The 20,212-nt window shown below is 47.6% G+C and overlaps 1 protein-coding gene across 1 annotated transcript in view; it reads right to left on the bottom strand.

Annotated features, from left to right (window-relative positions):
- Positions 1-16,245, bottom strand: part of BCL2 (BCL2 apoptosis regulator) — a 98,410-nt gene extending 82,165 nt beyond the window's left edge. The window contains exon 1 of the mRNA XM_061346658.1: positions 14,357-16,245. Coding sequence (XP_061202642.1) covers positions 14,357-14,953 — 597 coding nt within the window. The 5' untranslated portion in view covers positions 14,954-16,245. The remainder of the gene's footprint in view (positions 1-14,356) is intronic.
- Positions 16,246-20,212: the final 3,967 nt, after the last annotated feature.

Here is a 20,212-nt window from a genome sequence, read left to right as displayed (position 1 = left end):
CTGTATTTCTTTTACACACATGACCTCATAGATAGACGTGTGCATCCACACACACACGCAAATGCATTCAATTTTCAATTTAGCTATTTATAGAGCTCTATAATTTTTCCTGTTTCAAGTTTTAGTAAGCCTTCCCTGATGGGGCTCAGTTCAAACAGTTTTGCAGCCCTTCATTTTGCTTTGAATTCATACCCATGGAACACCCTTGCCCCATCCCTGCCTCCTCCTAGAATCCCAGGTAATGTTTTGCCGAATAAATTGGACAGTTGCTTTACTGAACTCATTACAAAAACCACTGGGTTTATTTTTTCCCAACGAGCCATAAGTGTTCTGTCAGTTTTTCTTGCAATCTCCTACCACCAAAGCTCACGGATGCAGTTGCATCCATCTACAACCACCCTTTTTTTGCTGATGTAACATTTGACACACATCTACAGGGTCTTGGCAGAGTGCCACATAAAGGTCTTACAGCCATGCTGTTGCTCCCTTAAGTAGGAGCAATGAAGGTTTTGGGAACATGTGAGAGTCATGGAGCTTTCCAGCCAAGCTGGCAGCAGCTCTAGAAGGTGGGCATCCAAACAATGCTGTTTGTTTGCTCCGATTCCAGTGAGATGAGCAACAAGACTGAAGCGCTCAGAGACCTCAAGGCAGGGAAACCCTTTTCTCACCCTGTAGATAGTGTACTCTTCAGTCCCCTTCTATTTCAGCAAACTAGCTTGTCCCAGCGTGGATACCCCAGGCTGATACAGGACACTTGGGTCTGGTGATACTTCATCTCTTCCCATCCCCTTTCCTGCTCTCTGGACTAGGAGGCAAGGCTGAACTGCACTGAAATCCAGCAAGCTCCTGCTGTGTGAATGCCCACTGACAGCTAAATGCCCATTTGTGTAACTTCCAGTTAAGCTCTGCTTTCTTCTGGAAAGAAATCACCCCCTGCTGCATCAAGGTGCAGTGCTAGAGCACACAGGCATGCAAGAAACAGCAAGAGCAAAACAACTAATTGCCCCTCTCTCCACTTTACATAGCTCAGCTTACTTGGGCCAGAGGCATACAGCCTGCATTAAGGACCGAGAGGTAGAGCTCAGAAAGCAAAAAGCTATTAAAGCGAAAACCCATGAGGCAGATAACAGCTTGCTGCCAGACTTTTAAAAATTTAAGTGTTGATTGTTCAGAATTTATGCCTAGATTTTTCTTAAGAATGCAATTTCCTGGCACATGGTACAAGTCGCTCTAGACCTGCATGTCAGCACAACAGGCATCCTGTTGCAAAGGTTATTATGGAACTATTGAATGTTTTCATGCCAAATTTGTCCAAATTAAACCAAGGGAAATGGAAATACTTTCCCTGGATAGGTGGTAGTTGCATTAGGTGGATTTGTTTATAAGGAGAATAAAAGTTAAAGCTAAATATAAAAGCAGATATATCATAATATTGTCCGAGAACTTGAATAACATGTCATTCAGCCTGCGTGCTGTGGAAAGAACATGAAGGTCAAGTCTAAAATAAGATCAGTGACTGTTTGACAATAGAAACATGTAGGAGGTAGAACAGGAGAATTTTCCACATTTTTTAAAAGACTTTTTTTTTTTTTTCAAAAAACATTCTTGCCTCCCTTGCAATGTGTCTGATGCAAAACCCTGTTAACTTCATGCAAAAACATACTGCTGAATTCAGCATGCTTTTGATCATCCCCCTAGCAAACCTGCGTTAGTCATTTGTGCCAACTGCTTACTTTTTGCATTATGCTCAGTTAGGAAAATGAAAGAAGGCTGCTCTGTTGCATCTTTGGTTTTAGAGAGTTTCACTTTCTGCTTCAACCCTCTCATCCTGCTTCCCTGGAAGTCAGAAAGTTCAGTGAGGCCCGTTACCTTCTAAAGGTAAGCACATCTGGGTTCACAGCACGGGGGAGCTAGCAGAATCCCCAGCAAGATTACAAAAAAACAAACCACTACTTTGAAGTACTCCATAAAATTCAAAGCATTCCTTTTTCATTTTGTTCACCCACTAAAACCTAAGGTGAAGATACAATGCTGGGGATTTGCCATTCCCAAAAGTGTAACCAAGGTGGGGATTCCAGCCCTTGCCCTGCACTGGACTAACACACCCCTCAGCAAGTCTTGCAGGAGAAACAGAGAACTCGCAACCCCAGCCTTGACAGAGTCATACTGCGTACTCTAGTCTTACTTCAGTCAGTGATGTCGAAGGTACATTGCTCTTTCCTCTCCCATATGCACTTTAATAGAGCTACAGCCACCTCCCAGTAAAAGGTGTTACAAAAGGAGCCTTGCAAATGCCCTAAGCCCCCTTCTCAACAATCCCACTGACAAAATGCCACGACTTCAAAGCAAAGGCAGAGAGAAACTAGCCCAAGGCCAAGGTCTGAAGGCAGCTGCTCTACCTTTCCCCCTGTGCTGTAGCTGACAGCCCATGCAGTTTATAGAGCTGATGTTAAAACATGCATTGCCAGCACATCACTCTGCAGGAGGACCCTCGGGGTTTCCAGGAGGAAGGGTCTGAAGCAGAGGAGGGATATATGGGAGTACAGCATCCTCTCCATAGCTGCCCCAGCTTATCTTTGCTTTCTGGAGACCCCACATCAAAGCCCAGGAGAATAAGCATTGCCAGCTGCCCTTTGGCCATCCTTTTGCCACTGAGCATTCCCATATTCCAAGTGGGAACTCATGTCAAAATGAGCCATGTGATGCTTTCTTATTTCTCAGTCACACAGATGCCTCTCTGGAGCAGAAGGCAGAGGGAGGGAAGGAAGTGGTCTCTGTCCAGGGGAGGATTTGTCTCCTCTGAGAGACATCTGATAAGGCTGCAGGAGAGGTAGAGCAAGGAGCTAGTGCCTTGTAGCCCACCAGCCTTGCTGGGGGGTCATGAGGGCCGCCAGACAGAGCCTGGCCAAGAGCCTGCTCTGGGGCAGGGGGACTGCAGGGACAGGTCCTGCTTGGGTCCATGCTTCCTGGCCCCCTTCCGCCTGACCTCCAAACCCTGGGGCAGATACAGCCCAAATTAGTATCACGCTGAGGGCTGGCACGCGATGTCTTTGACTCTAATGATCCCACTGGGAACCCAGTATTGTTCTGGCCCTATTAACAATAATTTGCATGTTGTCTAATGGCCCTGGGAGGAAAAAAGTAGAAATAAAAAGGGTGGCAGGCCCTGGGGGAGGAGAAGAGGAAATGGGAGTGCTGCCATTTTCTTTTGAAAACTGGCAAAGTAAGAAGGCTGAGTTTCTGACAGAGCCAGAGGTAAAACTAGTCATTGCAAAATTATTTAATATCTAACTTAATCATCCAGCCTTCATCACTTCAGGGCAGGGGTTTGAGAACCTGGGCCATTTTGGCTACGCTGAAGAAGTCTTGTCAACCAGCCTGGTAGGGATGCTTATTTTAGCAGGACCCCAAGTCTCTCCCAAGGCGCTGGTGACAGCAGCCTTTCATGATGAGGAGCTGCTCTCAACAAAGAGGTCTGAAATACAGAGACAAGGGATGTCTACACATTGCCTTTCTCCATCATACTTGGAGCCTTACATATAAAGAACAGTCAGTAACACCATGCTGCCACAATTCCAGTCTTTTTTTTCCCCCTTCTTTTTGAGAGAGAAGTCTCTACAGGGATCAAAGTGTCCTCAAAACCAAACAAGCTGGCTGTCCATCCCTTCCAACAGAACAGGTAGTTTATTTCAGCTGTCAGCGACTGCAAACCAAACAGCTCCTCTCTCACTGTCAGTTTTAGCTCTAGGCCAGTTATTAAAATTAAACAGTTTCATTTGTGAGAATGATGTATTTTTGTCTGCAGGGGGGGAAAGAAAGGAGACAGAGAGGGGGGAAAAAAGAGAGCAGGTTTTCTGAAACAAACCCTAAGCCCATTTACACAGCCTAACAGCATGCCAGTGCTGCCTCTTCCTTCAGCCCATTAAACTGCCACAGAGGTCCCTGCTTGCAAGATATACTACCATGCCCCAAGCATCCTTCTTGCTAGGTTGGGAAAATAAAATAAAATACAAAATTAAAAAGGCAAAAAATTCCAACTGCTTGCAAAATAAATACACTATTCTGCTGTGAAACAATCAGCTTCAACAGATGCAAAAACAGGTACAAAGAGATGCCTTGACAGGCTTCCCCACCACTCGTGCCACCCAGGCTGGAGAGCAGAGCGGGGAGCTGCCCCTCTCGTGGTGTCACCCCTGGGGCTGAGGCACAGTTTTACTGGACAAACCTGAAGAGCCTGGTGTCTCACCAGGACCAGCTTCTAGAAAACCACTGTGGTCCTGGTGGGAGAACACCATCCCTGGCCCACACAGGCACTGTCAGAGGGACGTTTGTAGCATCCCGGGCCAGGTTCCCCTTACAGCAAGGACAGCTAGGGAAGCTGAGGAGCATCCTCAAGGCAAAACCCAAGGCAGCCTCACTCCAGTTTTCCATCACTGCACAGGCATGCCCAATCATCCACTACAACCAAGGCTTTCTACAGCACTTTATAGACCCCTTTTTGGGTCTGCCCACATGCTCACTCTATATGAGGCTGGATACTGCTGGTTTTAATGTCCATACTGGAAAAAAAAATAGCTACTGACTATAACTGGGCCAGGATTTCACACATTCCGTCAAGAGCCAAATACGTGAATTTTCTACTGCAGACGGCCATGAGCTACTGCAGAAGCTTGAACAGACTCCAGGCCAGCTCATTTACTTGCAGCCTTGATTGCTACCTGACATTCTGAGTGACCGGTTTTATTTCCTCCCTTGTTGGTATGCCCCACTGCCATGCTCCAGCCCCACTAGGAGGAAAGCCTTTCCCTTGCCCAGGCTTCATGGCAGCACTGCTATTTATGGCAGGTCTTGGCAATGGAACAGGTCAAGCTGGAACCTGAAAATAACACAGGTGTAAGGCCTCCTTTTTGGTTATATTCGAGACCTTTTGCAGCAGATTGTGGATTTGATATTTAGACAGCGTGATTTACTGTAATTTGCCAGATGATTTCAGGAGAGGGGCTTTGGATACGTTTACTTGAAGTAAAATCTGCAGATATTTGGAGCATGATGTAGGATTTGCTTCTGTTATGAACAAGGAGTTTTTAGGGGTTTTAATGTCGTTTTTACTTGAGCTATGCATACATTCTTCAGAAGTTAACAGATATTACTAATGTACAACACTGATCATCTTATTCTGATAATGGAAAAGCCAACTCATTTACTGCTGTATTCAAATTTGTCTTTCAATTGTTTTTCATTCTTCTTTCTCTAAAAAAAAAAGATTAGAAATAGGGTCCTCTATTGCATTTTATAATACATGGTTTGAACATGTGATAAATATTCTGAAGAAAGGAGTTATTTCCTTTAGAGACAAAGCTGGCAATAGTTATTCCGTCATGAAGACATGCTAGAGGATCGTCCCAAACCACAGAGGGAGGCATTTCAGCAGCCTCCCATCCAAGGCCTTATCCTGACTTTCCAGTGTACCTTGCAAGTCTCTCCAGAGCACACAACAGGAATTTCATCTCCTAAGCTTCAGTTCAGTAAGATAGTTAAAAGTAACTTCAATGTCATGGTCAAGCCCAAAGACTTGATTACTAATTCCTTTTCCTAAAAAACAAAAAGTTTTAAATTTGCTTTTTCTGCCTGTATCTGAACACTCAATGAAGTTTATTAATGGAAGCAAATGAATATATGTGCATGAAGATGCTTCTTACAGGTGCATGTAATACAGCTTACTGCTCCTTCTCCTAAAGTGCCACAGACAGCTTTTACATATGGTGGGAATGGAAAAGGAAGGACAATTTCCTTCTTGAAACCCCCGATGAACTGTGCTGGTACATAACGGAAAACACTCGCATTGCCATTTGCCATTTCTCAGACTGTTAACCCTTTTCCTAAATAAAAACTGGAAATCAGCTCCTGAAACCTGTTTCTATCACAAGCCTTGCTTAACACATCTAAACAGTGGAGTTGAAAAAGTTTAATCCTAAACTCCATTTAACTTTTTCTTTCTTCCTTCTCTTTCAGCTCAGGTCTCACCCCCAGGTAGCTTCACAGTCTGACTCACTTTGTTCTTTCCCAGGCTAGCAAGCGCTAGCAACGACAAAATGTAATGCTGCAGAACTGAATTTTATTCTAGGCCCCAAGTTAAAATGGCAGACATTCTGTTCAATACTGGACCCTGTATGACTTCTTTTTTCTTACCAAAAAACATCAGCCCAACTCATGCTAGCATGGTGAGCAATGATACTAACAGGAATACCGATTTCATATCTGGTTAACTGAAAAAGAGAGATATTAATGATTTGTCCCACATGCTATTATGTACCCAGTACTAGAGCCAAGAAGAGGAAGTTAAGTTTTGACTCTCAATTGCTTTCTTGAACAACTGTGTGACAGCCTCTTTCAAGCACTATGTGGGAAAAAGGGGGCCTTTGCTTTTTGATTTTGGCCCATGTACATAAATTACTCACGGAACTACCCCAAAACTCACTGAGTTGCCTTGTCAGTCAACAAAATGGAATCATCCTTTTAATGCTTCAATAAAATAATATAGCAGTAAAATGATATATGTGGTGAAGGATGCTGACTGTTTCTTTAACTAAATGTGGCAGTTCATAACAGATGTTCAAGAAGCACAAGAGTAAATTCAGTGACGTGGGTGTTCTTAGCAACACAAGAAGCACATTTACAATTACCTTTACAAAACACATGCAGATACAAGGAGCTTTCCCCGAATGGATGAGACAGGCAGATCCATCCCAGTATCCCCAGTCACCAACCAGCATCAGGTGCTCTGGGGGAGAAGCAATGTAAAAGAGAATTGCATTCCTTGGAGAAAGGTCTACCCTCAGCACCTGGTGATCTCATTTCAGCAGCTGATGTTATATTTACCCCAAGGTGTGTATGTATGCTCTTTCAAGCAACTTTATTCAAACATAAGCATAGATGGGTTTTGTACATTTATAAATCCCTAAACCTTTTCTGAATGCAGCTTGGTACTTCCACTCACAGCTCTCCCATGAAAACAGTTCCCAAAGGTTAATCATGCATTGCAGAAAAGGCTGTGTTTCTCTATTAATTGAAAACCTGTAGCTTTTCCATTTGATCTTAATTTTCTTGCCACATGTACAAAGTAAGCATAACTACAATTGTCCAATCAAGTGCCTCTTGCTGTTCCTATTGAAATCAGTGACAACACTTTCTAAAATCAGATTTGTTTTCTTATTCATTAACTGTAAATTCCAGAAACCTGAAAGGAACTTTCCAGCGAGGGCGATTTAACAAAATCTATCAATATACAATAATTACTACAGCAAACTAACATGAGTATAAAATAACAAAATAAATTCCAGACTTCTAGATACATTTGGAAAAGTTATCCGGTTTCATAGTCTTTTAGGAGCCAAAAAAATAAAAGAAAATTAAAAAAAAAGAAAAAAACCCACCCATCAGACTGTTAATGAGACTGAATGCCAGAGTAAAATAAAAATCCCTCAAATCTGTCATCGGCATTCATCTTTGCCAAGAAGGCCTGGATGTTATCCTGCTAGGGAAGAGAAGATTTATGGCACTGCGCACCTTCATCCATTCTATTATTATATATGAAATGGAAAACAAAACAGGCCAGTACTGCCCCCAGAAATAACCAGTATTTTGCTGCCACCACGTAACAAGTGTTGTTATTATTATCACTAAACCAGCAGGAGAGCAGCCACGAGGTGATCATAAATAAATGATTAAAAAAAAAGCCAACAAACCAAACAGGCTGTGCTCCATCCTATCAAGGACATGAAGGAAAATAGAACAGGCCAGGGAGGAAGGTGGGAAGGGCCAGACCTGGCACACACCACAGCTGATGGCCACATCCAGCACCCAGTGCCTGGAGCCAGCAGTGGTGATGGCAAGGGAAGGCCTGCAGAAAGCTGGGGATCACCAGCCCTCCATGACGCAGAAGGACAAAACAAGCAAAGAACAAGGCACCCACCAAACACAATCGTATTTGGGAATGGAGGGGGAAGCATGCTTCACCATCGTGCCATGGAGTGCATGGCTATGTGCTTACCCCTGCCCAGCCACAGCCTTCACCATAACCCCGATAGACAACAGGGACGGAAACGCAGCCACCAAAACATAGAAATTCACTTTGCCACGAGAGAGTTGTTATTTAATTGATCTATCATGCTGGTTTTTAGCTACAGCTGCTCAACTGCCAAAACTGCTGACCTGCTTCGGGGCTGCCCAGACCCCAGGCGAAGAGCCAGCACTCGCAGCCTTGCTGGCAGCCCCAGGGTGCTAAAACACTGCAGGCTATCCCAGTGAGGCGGCTGTAGAGTGAGAAGAGTGACAAGGACACAGCCAGATTGCTGGCAGCTCATGTTAGTGAGCAGAGCGGCATATGGAGAGCCACCATCCACCTCCCTCCACCATCCCAGGTCCAACCCACTGAAAGATGGCCCTGTCATCAAGGACACCTGTATCGAGCACAAGAGCTTAATGTTTGCTGGTGCTGCAGGACAAAGTTCCTGTGCTGCCTTAGGAAGCCCAGGCCCTGGTATCTGGCTGCTGAGAAAATGCTTCTGCTCCACATGCAATTTCACACATCACTGCATAGGTCTTGTGATTCTCCAGCTAGAGCCGTGCTCTGCCATCACAGAAACACTTGTGCCTCAGCAGAAAAATTCAACTGGATTTTCTTCGTGGATTACTGACCAAATTTCAAGCTACATACTCAAAAAACTAAGCTACTTACTGCCCAGCAGAGCTAATGCAGCTGCTCGGGAGAGGCCCGTGTTAATGCAGTCACAGAACTAACTTCTTTCTCAATATTGAAAGTAAAGTAAAACTTTTTAATAAGATTGATGTTTGAGCTTTACAGTTCTTTGCAAGATCAAGGCAAATGACATCATCTCTAGAATCAAGACCCCTGGTTCCGAAATTTTAAAGGTCGCGGTCAATACTCTTTTTTTTCGTCTGTTTTTTTTTCAAGTGAAAAAAAAAAATATGAGGTTTCTGAGAAAATACACAACCCAAAGCTGCTACACATCACAGAGAAAGCTATTACAAATGAAAGGGACTAGAGAACCACAACCATTTTCTCTTTCTGCCTTAGCTCTTCTCCTCCTTGCTTCAGCACAGGTCCTCTACAGAACTGATTTTTTGCTCTCCAGCAACAGCAAGAAGAAAAATATTTTGATAATATTTTGAGAATTTGATTATAAACCCACAAAGCCACAAAAACTGGCAAAGGACCCAGAAGGTGTAACACTTGAAACTACCAATTCATTTATTTAACTGAGAAGATTTCAGATAGTTTCCTTTTACCAGTCAAACAGTGACTTGGGGTTAGCCCCACTGGGGATTGAGTCGTTACAAGGCCACATGTCACCGGTAAAAACTCAAAACGCCTCTGCTCCAGCATGGGGCATCCGGCTCCAGCCAAGGCACCGTCCCATCCCGCACAAGTGGGAGGTTTTTGCCCAGGGCTTGCAAAAGAAGCAACATGCTGTGCAGGTGGGTGCCTGGCTTTGCTGCTGGGAGAGCAGTTCCAGAGCCTGAAAGGGATGAGGTTTCAGTCAGTGTCCCACACACAAGCACAGGGAGGCCCTAGCATCACACTGATATCCATGGCCTCCAGCACTGTTCTGGAGGCAGAAGCATCTGCCATCCCTAACCTTCACACAGGGGCTCTGGACCGTTGCGGGGCACAGCAGCTCTTCACACTTCCTCTCCAAGGCATGCTACCAAGCACAGAGAATTAATGATTTACTAGGAAAAAAAAAGAAAAGAGGAAACACAGTGATTAGGGCAGCCAACCCAGGAGAAGGGAAACCTGGGGTCTAGTGGCTGATCCAAGAAGCATTTATTCATTTGGCTGTAGACAGCCACCTGAGAAAACGGACTGTGGGAACTAGACACCCGGGTTCTTCCTTCACCAAATGAAATCTCACCCCTGCAAAAGGGGAGGACACCTCAGCAACACCAGCAGCCATCCGGCAGGTGAAGCCTCCTGAGACGACAGAGATGAGGGTGTATACACCCCTGCCAGGCTGGAGAAGGTGTTGTAGCCAAACCTCCTGTTACTTCAGGAAAGGCCTTGACCAAGGAGCCACCAGGAAAAGCAGGGGCTTCTTTCTCCCTCACAGTGTTTGTGCATGAGGATGGTATGTGAGTGTCAGCAGCCAGGCTAGAGGATGCCTGCCGGCTCTGGGACATGGAGGTTCTTGGGAACAGTGTTCCCTACAGTGTGCCGAGCAGCTCCCCTCTCTCAGGCAGGAGCAGCTGCCAGCTGGCTTGGGCAAGAAGCGAGGAGAAGCCAGGGACTTCAGCCACCGTTCTGGCTAGGCAGGCATTCAGAGGATACAAGCACTTGTCTTTCACCTATGGTCCACTTCAGACATTTAAATCCTTCCCCATGTCTGGCCGTAACTCTCAAACACAACAAAGAAACACAATAAAAGAACAGAATTGGATGAAAACAGCACATTCCTGGTTCAAATGTAAATATTGTGATTTTAAATAATGCCTTTTTGGCTGAATTTTCAACACAATGCTGCTTCTCTCACCTGGGCTTCTTTACATCAAAAATGTACTTGCCTACATGTGCATTATAGTGCCTGTGTCTCCTATGGCTCTCATGCTCTTGCTTTTTCTTGAACAGCTCAGGGAGGAAGCCATATGTTGGACTAGAAGCATCCAGAGCTGAGCATAACTCCCACATACGTTAGGTTGTGTATCCAAAGAGGGAAGCCATCACTACAAGACCAACCTGGTTATTTCCCCTGCTCTGGCTGCATCACTTCACTGTTCCCTGTGTCAAAGTCAAAAGTCGCCAAGTGCAACAGCCTGCTGCCAAGCCTGTCCTTCTGCAGCTCAAACACCAGGCTCTAAAACATGAAATGAAGCCATTAAGTTGTCAGTCAGAAAGCATACTTTATACCAGTACCATGAAGTTGCAGAGATGAGCTGGTTCTCCTCTTATTTCTTTTGTAACACAATTAAGATGTTATCAGGCCGAAGTACAATATTGCGGTATCCTGGCCTACGTGAAAATCTTTGAAATCTGCATTTATTTGCTACCAGAACAGCAAGTTAATAATACAGCCTCAGTGCAGGTAGTCCCCATATGTTGCTTTTTCTGAGTTCCTAACAAACCCATGATGCTGTGTATTGTAAGGGTATTAATAGTTCTCAGACACCATTAACAGCGATGTCCAGTGCCTAAAAGTTATACTCCAGCAGCTATATCCTTTTCCAACCTGCCCCTGGATATGCTTCTTTCCTTCTTCGTTTTCCTTGGAATCCAAATTTCCTTGGAAAGAATTTATCTCCTGGAAATACATTGCCAACTTACAGAACCAATTCATACCAAACAGATAAATAAGACAGACATGCTGACCAAACTTCAGGCCTGAGTATAAGACATAGGCCCATACAAGAGGCCCAAAACGCATGCTGTCCAATTTACTCACTGTATAACACATGCTCATGACTAACTCCGATGCTCTCCACTCTACTACTACACAGCTTCTAATGAACTTTCTACTCCACAACATACCAGGGAGCCACAACATAAAGGAGAAGACTACAACAGCCAGTGTTCCTGCTTGTTATGGAAGCCTGTGTGACAGGGAGATCTCACAGGCAGCTGTACTTGAAGTCCTACAAAGCCTCACCTCCTACAAGGTGATCAGTTACTTTGGAAGAACCACTTATGATGCTTTAGTAAGGTTCATACATGGGGAATGTCGCAAGTGCCAAGCTGAAGATCGAGTGCATATATTAAAACATCCTTTCCCACTGACAGATCCCAAAAGCTAGAAAAAGAAAGAAAAATCTAAATTTACTACGCCAATGCCATTCTATTTCTTCCGTCTGAAGAGAGGATCCTAAAAGCTGTGTTTGCAACTTGACGTTAGTCTTTTGCTCTTTGTAACCAGATAGAATTTTGCCTATGTTTAATAATCCCATGGCTCAAAGGTACCAGACAGTTCCCAGACAGACAGGCAAAAGCCACCTTGGGGAAGATTTTGCACATCTTCTTCCATGTGTACATTACAAATAACACGTGGCAGTAAATGGCATCACATGCATCCAAACTCGGGAGCTTTTGTTTATAGGAAACCTCAATAAACAGCTAAACTGCTATCGATAAGAAGCATCTTTTCCTTTTAAAGGCAGTCAGTGCTTACAGTCTGCATTTCTAACCGTCGAGAAACAGCTCCAGCGCTCGCCTCATCTGGCCAATCACGCCTGGTAACACCTGTCTTTTCACATTCTCGGGTTTATTCATTATTTATGTTTCTCTTTACACAATACACCCACAGGACAATACATCTCCAGCATGCTTACGGATTTCATCCAAAGCTCACTGGAGTCAACAGAATTACTTCACTGGCTCTGGAGCAAACCGAGGGCCCCAGCTCCACAAACGGGCTTCCAGCCTGAGGAGGGACTTACGCACAAGTTAGGCATCCCAGCCCAGAAGTGCAATCGCAAAATCCCTAACCCTTTAGCTGCTCAGCTTTTAACCAGCCAAGGTCTCCAAAAGCCTCAACTCTTTGCAGATTTCCCCCCCCCCCAGTTATCTGTTTTGTGAAAACAAAACAAAACAAAACAAAACACTGGCAAACCCTCTGTACTGATCCATGAAACAGGAGATCAGGAGATAGGTCTCCCTCTCCCAAGTGTGGTCCTAACCACTAAGCACTTGGAGTCACTCTGTGTGTGTGTGTGCGGCGTGTCTGTATATATATGCATATTTGTATATACATATTTGTGTATCTGTATATAAATACACGGGGACACACACACACACACACATTTTTTACTCCCCCTTCTGGCCCCTGAACCTTGAATTTTGTTCTCCTTGGTGGGAGCAGAGGAAAGCAGGACAACACGCCTGCCTCCAACGTGACAAGCAACCATGGGTCTGCAGCACTCCTCAGGGGTTTTCCTGAGGAGGGTTTTCAATGGGGACTCCTGGGATTCCCATTTCAATGGGGAGCCTTACTCCCTCCATTACAGCAGCAAGTAGATGGCCTCTGGATCCCCAGACACATATATTTGTTAGTCAGGCACATTCAGCAGTGGGTAGCAGCATCTTCATTTTTTAACAGAGGAGGTCAATGCAGGTGGCATGTCACTTGGCCTGACACTGCCTTCACAAGGGACCCAAGGCTAAAAATTGAATTGAGTAACGCATCACTAACGCCAGGCTTTCAAACCACATTAACTGGGAAACACATACACTCCTTTACACATGCCTCTTAAAGGTGTGCTGTGTAATTGAGTCAGCTCTCCATATTGCACAGGGGACCGGACCTGGAATTGCCGGTGTCCTACCTAGCCAACCTCCATTTCCAAGTGACTTATGCCGGCTTTAAGAATATACATAAAGTTTCTTCTGCAGTATAACTTTTGCCATTTCTTCCTCCAATGCCTTAATATCATGAACTTTACAACAGGCTTGGTTTGCTGGAGAGCAGCTGGGACCACATTTTGTTATAGTGTATCAATTAGCACAAGAAAAAAGGAAAGAAACACCCTTCCAATTTCGGTGTGGTTATTCATATAGTAAAGAGAGAGAGCAAAAGGAGAGGCTTTTGATTGACTACCAGTATAAAAGCTGTCCATTTTCCACACATGGAAATCAGCCCTTTCTGGACGATGCTGAAGCCAGCCCTTGCCAGTGGTGATCTCTACTCCAGAAACACAGTCACCCATCGGATCACAACAAATGCCCGTTTTCCAGAAGAATCCCATGGACACAGTTCCCAGCACCTTTGTTTCATCTCAAGACAAAGACAGATTTTTACACTAGACATATCCTACAGCATGAAACCCCACTCCAGTTGCAACCACAGCTGCAGACACCAGCACCGATGGCCACCTGCCTGCCTGTAGCACCGAGATCCTGTGTTTGCCACCTGCCATGTCACCTGTAATGGGCAGGGATGCCGGCACACACACACACGTGTTCCCCACTGCTCCCATGCCTGGGACCTGACACAATGCACCTGCACCCAACAGCTGGACAGGAGCCTCTGCTGCACCTTCCCACCCTGCTGCAGGACCCTGCCTTGGCCAGGCGAGGGTGGATAGAGGTAGGAGAGTGGAGCGTGATGTAGAGTGCCTCTAATGCTTTTCAATCTCCTGAGCATGCTGCTTCCCCCATCCCAAACCACTGTAAGCCCATAGAGAGGTGAAACTTGACAGCTGGCAAAAGGCCTCTGCCGCTCTGGCACACACCAGTGAGGATGCTCCCCAGGGAAACCTTTTGGTTACCCCAGGACAAGCACAACCCCTGGGGCACTGTCCACCCTGGAGCCACCCCGAGCCGGGAGCAAGAACAAGCAAGTGGGGGACGTACCCAGCCTCCGTTGTCCTGGATCCAGTTGTGCAGGTGTCGGTTCAGGTACTCGGTCATCCAGGCGGCGATGCTGCCTACAAGGGTAGACATCTCCCGGTTGACGCTCTCCACGCACATGACGCCGCCGAACTCGAAGAAGGCCACGATCCTGCCCCAGTTAACCCCGTCTCGGAACAGCTCCTCCACCACCGCCACGAAGCGGCCCCTGGCCGTGAAGGGCGTCAGGTGCAGCTGGCCGGACATTTGGGCAAAGTCCCTCTGGTAGCGGCGGGAAAACTCATCCCCTGCCTGGCGCAGGGCGAGGTGCACAACCTGGGGTACGGGGCTCAGCCCCTCGGCCAGGGGCGCGTGGCTAGCAGCAGCTGAGCCGGGGGGCTCGGGGTGCGGAGATACCAGCCCAGTGTGATCAGAGGAAGTCCCAGCAGCAGCAGCAACCGCAGGAGGAGCAGCAGCAGCAGGAGGAGAGAGACCCGGAGGCAGGGGTGCCCTGTCCTCACCCAGTAGTGCCCAGTCGTATCCCCTCTGTGAGAGTTTATAGTGGATGTACTTCAGCACTATCTCCCGGTTATCATAGCCTCTTCTCCCCGGATGAGCCATAATTCCCAAGAGGAAGCAGCAAGAGGGAGGGAGAGAGGAAGAAGAGGAGCAGGATGAACCCAAAAAAGTAAAGAAGCCAATAATAATAAAATTAATAACACAAAAAAAAATAATTATAATCCAGTTACTGTATCGGGCACGGTTTCATTCATGGTGGTGTGGGGGAGCTCTTGGAGGTACTTTTGTCTTCTCAGTGTTTCCTCCTCGGTTTGAGATGCACAGTGTAAATAGGGCTTAAAATGCTGTAAGTACTTTACTTCCAGGTGCACATTTACTACTTATTATAAATTTACTTTAGGGCCATCTCCTCCTCGGTGTTGAAATACATCCTAAAAAGTATTATACGGACTCAAGATCAGGTGCATTCTCCCCTCGGTGCTGAACTACACGGACACGAAGGAGCAGATGAACACGCACCGTAAAAGCTGCAATTCAATACAATTCGCTAAACGGCCTCGGATGGACGTTAATCCAACGCACTTTAGGCTCTAAACCTCAACACTTCTTTCTGTTAAGTTACACAAACTAAATTTCCTCTGTAAAGTACTTACTTGGGCTATAAATACGTTCCTCTGTCATGTTTCCTCTAGAAAAAAAAATAGCAACAACAGAACCCAAACATCGCAAGTGTTCAGAAACGTTAAGTTCTGGCTGCTCTGATGCTTCAAGTCACCAAAGGGGTGGGAAAGGGACACAAAAAAATATCTCTCTCTAGGATTTCAAATGTTTTTTCCCAGACTCCTGTTTAACAGCCATCTCCAAAGATGTGTCAAGGCTCACAAAATCCCGCCTCGCAGCCCGGGAAGGCGAACAACCCCAAAGAGACGGAAAATCCTGGAGACCAGATGAATCGCATTTGAATCCAAGCTCGTGCAGAAGTGCTCCGTTTTTCCCTCCAGTGCAACGTACAGACATATGCATTTACGTAGTTTCATTCAGACACCGATCGCAGGAGAGCCCGGTGCTTCCACACACACGCACGCATGCACCAAAAATAAAATATAAAAATAATTAAAAAAAAAAAAGTATTTAGGAAATTAATTCTTTTTCACAAGAAAGAGCGTGAAAAAAATAATGAAAAACGAAAATAAAAATGAAGGAGAAAAATTGCTTTTGACTGTGGCTCCGGGGCGAAGTGCCATTTGCCGAGCGAGCAGCTTTGTACCGGAGGAGGAAGAGCCCCTGGCGCTGCCGAGGAGGGGCGCGGACGCGCCGCGTGTGCGGTGTGACCGGTGCCGATGGGGACCGCGGCCGCGGCGTCGCTGCCCGCCCGCCCGCCCGCCCGCGCACCCCGCCGGCTCCGGGCGGCTCCTCCGGGCGCTCCGCGCTGCTGCTGCCGGCGGCGGCGGCGGCTCCGGGCGGCTCCGGGCGGCGGCGTCTCCGAGCGGCGGCGGCGGGCGCGGGCGGGGAGCTCTCCCGGCGGCGGCGGGGAGCGGAGCGGAGCGGCGGGGGCGGGGAGACGCGGGGAGGAGCGGAGCCCGAGGGGGAGGCTCCGGCTGCGGCTCCGGCGCCGGCCCCGCGCAGCGCAGCCGGGCGCGGTGGTTCGCTAGAGCTCCGCCTCACGCTTCATTCAAGAAAAGGGGGAAATGGGGAGGGGGTGGCTGCGAGCAGCCCCGCGCAGACCCGGACCGCCCTCCAGCGCGGCGCGGGCCTGGGGCCGGCAGCAGGGCGGCGGCGGGGCGGAGCGGAGCGGAGCGGCGCGGCGCGGAGGGGCGGCAGCGGACGGACCGGGCCACCGCCGGCGCGGGGGAAGCCGGCCCTCCGCGGAGCGAGCGCGACGCTCTCCGCGTCTCTGCCGCCCCGCGCGGGACGCTGCTGCAGCTGCGCGGGTTCACGTACATAACTAAATAAGTAATAATAAATATAAATATAAAAATATAAATATAAATATAAAATGGGGGATGGAGAGGAGGAAAAAGCCCGACTCGCCCTTTTTACAAAGAAGAGTGGCCCGCTGTAGGCTCGTAGGGGTGGCAGGCGGGGCGGGCTGCCCTGGCAGCAGCTGCTGCGCGGCAGCGGAGCCCGTGCGGGGCTGGGGACCAGGGACAGGCCGGGCCCCGTGGGTGACCTCCCGGCTTGCGGTGTCCCGCACACCTGCTCCAGGCACAGGCCGTGCCCGTGGGGCAGGAGGGGAGTTGGATCTCGCCTGCAGTGCTGTGTTCAGCTCTGGGGCCCCCAACACAAGGAGGCCACAATGATGCTCCAAGGGCCAGAGAGCCTCTCCTGTGAAGGGAGGTTGAGGGAGGTAGGCTTGTTCAGCCTGGAGAAGACAAGAGAGAGACTTTTTACAAAGGCATGTAGGAATAGGACAAGGAGGAATGGCTTTAAGCTAACAAAAGGCAGATTTAGATGAGATGTAAGGAAGTGATTCTTCACGACAACGGTGGTGAGGCACTGGCACAGGTTGCCCAGAGATGCTGTGGCTGCCCCATCCCTGGCAGTGTTCAAGGCCAGGTTGGACAGGGCTTTGAGCAACCTGGTATAGTGGAAGGTGTCCCTTCCCATGTCAGGGGATTGGAACTGGGTGAGCTTTAAGGTCCCTTCCAACCTAAACAAGTCTGTGATTCTCCCTGCACCCAGCCCAGAGATTCTTTTTTCAGTTCAAGAGCAGGAACAACACTGTTTAGGGATTAGATTAATCTGGAGCTTGACCAAAGAAGCAGAGTTCACCTTCAAAGTAGGTTAAACCCACAGTGCTGGGAGGTAGTGATGGCTCAGCTGCCCTGTTATCTTGACAAGTGGCATCAGGGCAGGTATGAGTGATGATGGGACAGCCCCAGATGCAGGCAGCCATCCCAGGGAAAGCCAAGTGAAACAGGAGCGGGGGGCCATACTCGGCACCTTTCCCTGCCTAATATGAGAAGGGAAAAAAGATGTTTGATAAATTCTGCCATTTTTTTGTCCATATGAGGGTGACTGGGATGATAATCTCGTATGCAAACTACCCTGAACCTAAAAGGAATAAAATGCATAAATGAAACTGTGAACTTGATTTTTTTTTAACAAGGAATATAGGGAATGAAAGCATGCTGCCCTCCAAGTGTCCATTTCCTTCACAGAATCTCCCATCATGAGCAGTTTGCAGGTTGTAGCTCACCTGCTTGAGGGCAACACACACTGGAGTGGGAAGGAAGGGAAAGTCCTGGCATCCAAGCTGGAAGGATTCCCCATGCATAGAGCTTGGTTGTGCTCTGAGTGATCCAGGGATTTGCTTTGAGGCCACACTGAGGAATTTGTCTCTAACCTGTACAAACCAGCACCTTTGGAGCAAGTCCAAAGGAGGCCATGAAAACGATCAGGGGGCTGGAGCACCTCTCCTGTGAAGACAGGATGAGAGAGTTGGGGCTGTTCAGCCTGGAGAAGAGATGGCTTTGGGGAGACCTTATAGCAGGCTTCTGCTACCTAACAGGGCCTACAAGAAAGCCAGGGAGAGTCTTCTTACAAGGGCATGTAGGGATGGGACAAGGGGGAATGGCTTTAAACTGAAAGAGGTAGATTCAGAGTAGATATAAGGAAAAAAGTTCTTTACTGTGAGGGTGGTGAGGCACTAGAACAGATTGCCCAGAGAAGTTGTGGCTGCCCCATCCTATTCAAGGCCAGGTTGGATGGGGCTTGGAGCAGCTGGTCTAGTGGAAGGTGTCCCTGCCCACGGCAGGGGGGTTGGAACTAGGTGATCTTAAGGTCTTTTCCCACCCAAACCACTCTGTTTCTGTGATTCCAGGTACTTGAAGATGCATTCAGCATGCTTAATTGTTCTGGCATCTCTTAATTTAGGTGGGCATGGGAAGGTGTTTGGCACCATACATGGGGCTGGCAATTTCCACCTCCCTTCTCCTTCTCTTTCTCCTTCTTGTCCTCCCCTCCTCTTGCCTCCGGAGAACCCATGCAGGCGTCCTCAAGGAGCGATGCTCAGCTGTCGGCCGGCGGTGCTGTGCGGGTCAGGGCTGGCAGGGCCTCTCCCGCTGCCGCGCCTCCCCGGCGGGCTGCTGTCGCCCCCCAGCGGCCGCCGCTGGCCCCGGGCTCGGCGGCGGGCCCAAGGGGTCTGTCTGCCTTCCTAAGTGCGGGCTGGCAGGAACGGGGCCCTCACCCGCCACACACGTGCCGGGGAGCAGCCTCCGACCCGTACTGCGGGTGTTTAAAACGGGGCCGACTGTGCTCTCGGGGGTTAGGAGGCGCAGAGGCTGCAGGACGGCAGGTGAAGTGAGATCAAAAGAAGACGGAGGATGCTCTGTGCAGCCACGGGCTAAAGGCTGCACCCCATCAGGGTTGCGTGTAACTCACAGCATGGTGCAGTGCTGGAGCGAAAACACACCTCGTCTCTGCCTGCACAAAAGACTTGAGAAAGTATGGTGTTTGCCATAAGCTGAGGGGTTGCTTCTGATGGCAGGAAGGTACATGAGGGATCTGCCCCACCACTGCCTTCAGTCTTGCACCAAAAGTGAATGAAGAAAAAAGTGTGCTCTGCATACAGAAAGTAACCTGGCATTTCCATTAATATGCTATGGTTTAACTGGAATGAGTGATACACAAAATTGGAACAGCCATAACCAACTAGGTAGCCGTGAAAGTCTGTCACTATGCTAGCAACTGAATCCAATGCAGCTGGTCCCACAGCTGAAAATACATCAGACACCAACATCAGCTAACACAAGAAAACTATCTGGGCAAGCTGCACAGCAATGTCATAGCAGGATCGATTTTAAAGCCCAGAGGATAAACCAGTGCAGGTCTGGTGCAGGAAACAAAGATGCATATTAAAATCAGCAGGCTTTTGTAAGGAGAAACTGAAAATACCATTGAATTTGTGTACAGTTGTATGCAGAAATGGAAGTAAGACCAGCTAAATGAACAGAGTGCACTGAGGGCACATAGTAAAAACAGCTTCAAAATTCATAACTGATTTCTGATAGTAAGGAGTACAGCAAAACTTTATGAAGTTTTCTGTTTGGAATGGATTTAGTAATGATGCTTTTCCCCCAGCAGCTTTACATTCAGCACTTTGCTATAGGAATGATAGATCCCAGCCTTTGTAAAAGTTTAATAGGAAAATAGTGCTCATGGTTCACAAGAAAGCTTGCTAAGACCAAACACAGCTGAGGCTGTACCCCAAAAAATTAAAAACACAAGGCAAAATCCCAGGCACTGTTTGCTTTAAGCAAGCGTATGAGGGATGAGTCATGGGACACAAAAACTGTGCCTTGAAGAATGACAAATTGGGACTCTGGAAAAAAGCAAAACAAAATTACATGCATTAAACAG

This window comes from Neopsephotus bourkii, unplaced genomic scaffold, assembly GCF_033783945.1.
Source record: "Neopsephotus bourkii isolate Nb327-2 ecotype Australia unplaced genomic scaffold, CSIRO-AGI_Nbou_v1 NB_272, whole genome shotgun sequence".
Classification (NCBI taxonomy): Eukaryota; Metazoa; Chordata; class Aves; order Psittaciformes; family Psittacidae; genus Neopsephotus; species Neopsephotus bourkii.
This window is presented reverse-complemented; position numbering and strand designations above follow the sequence as displayed.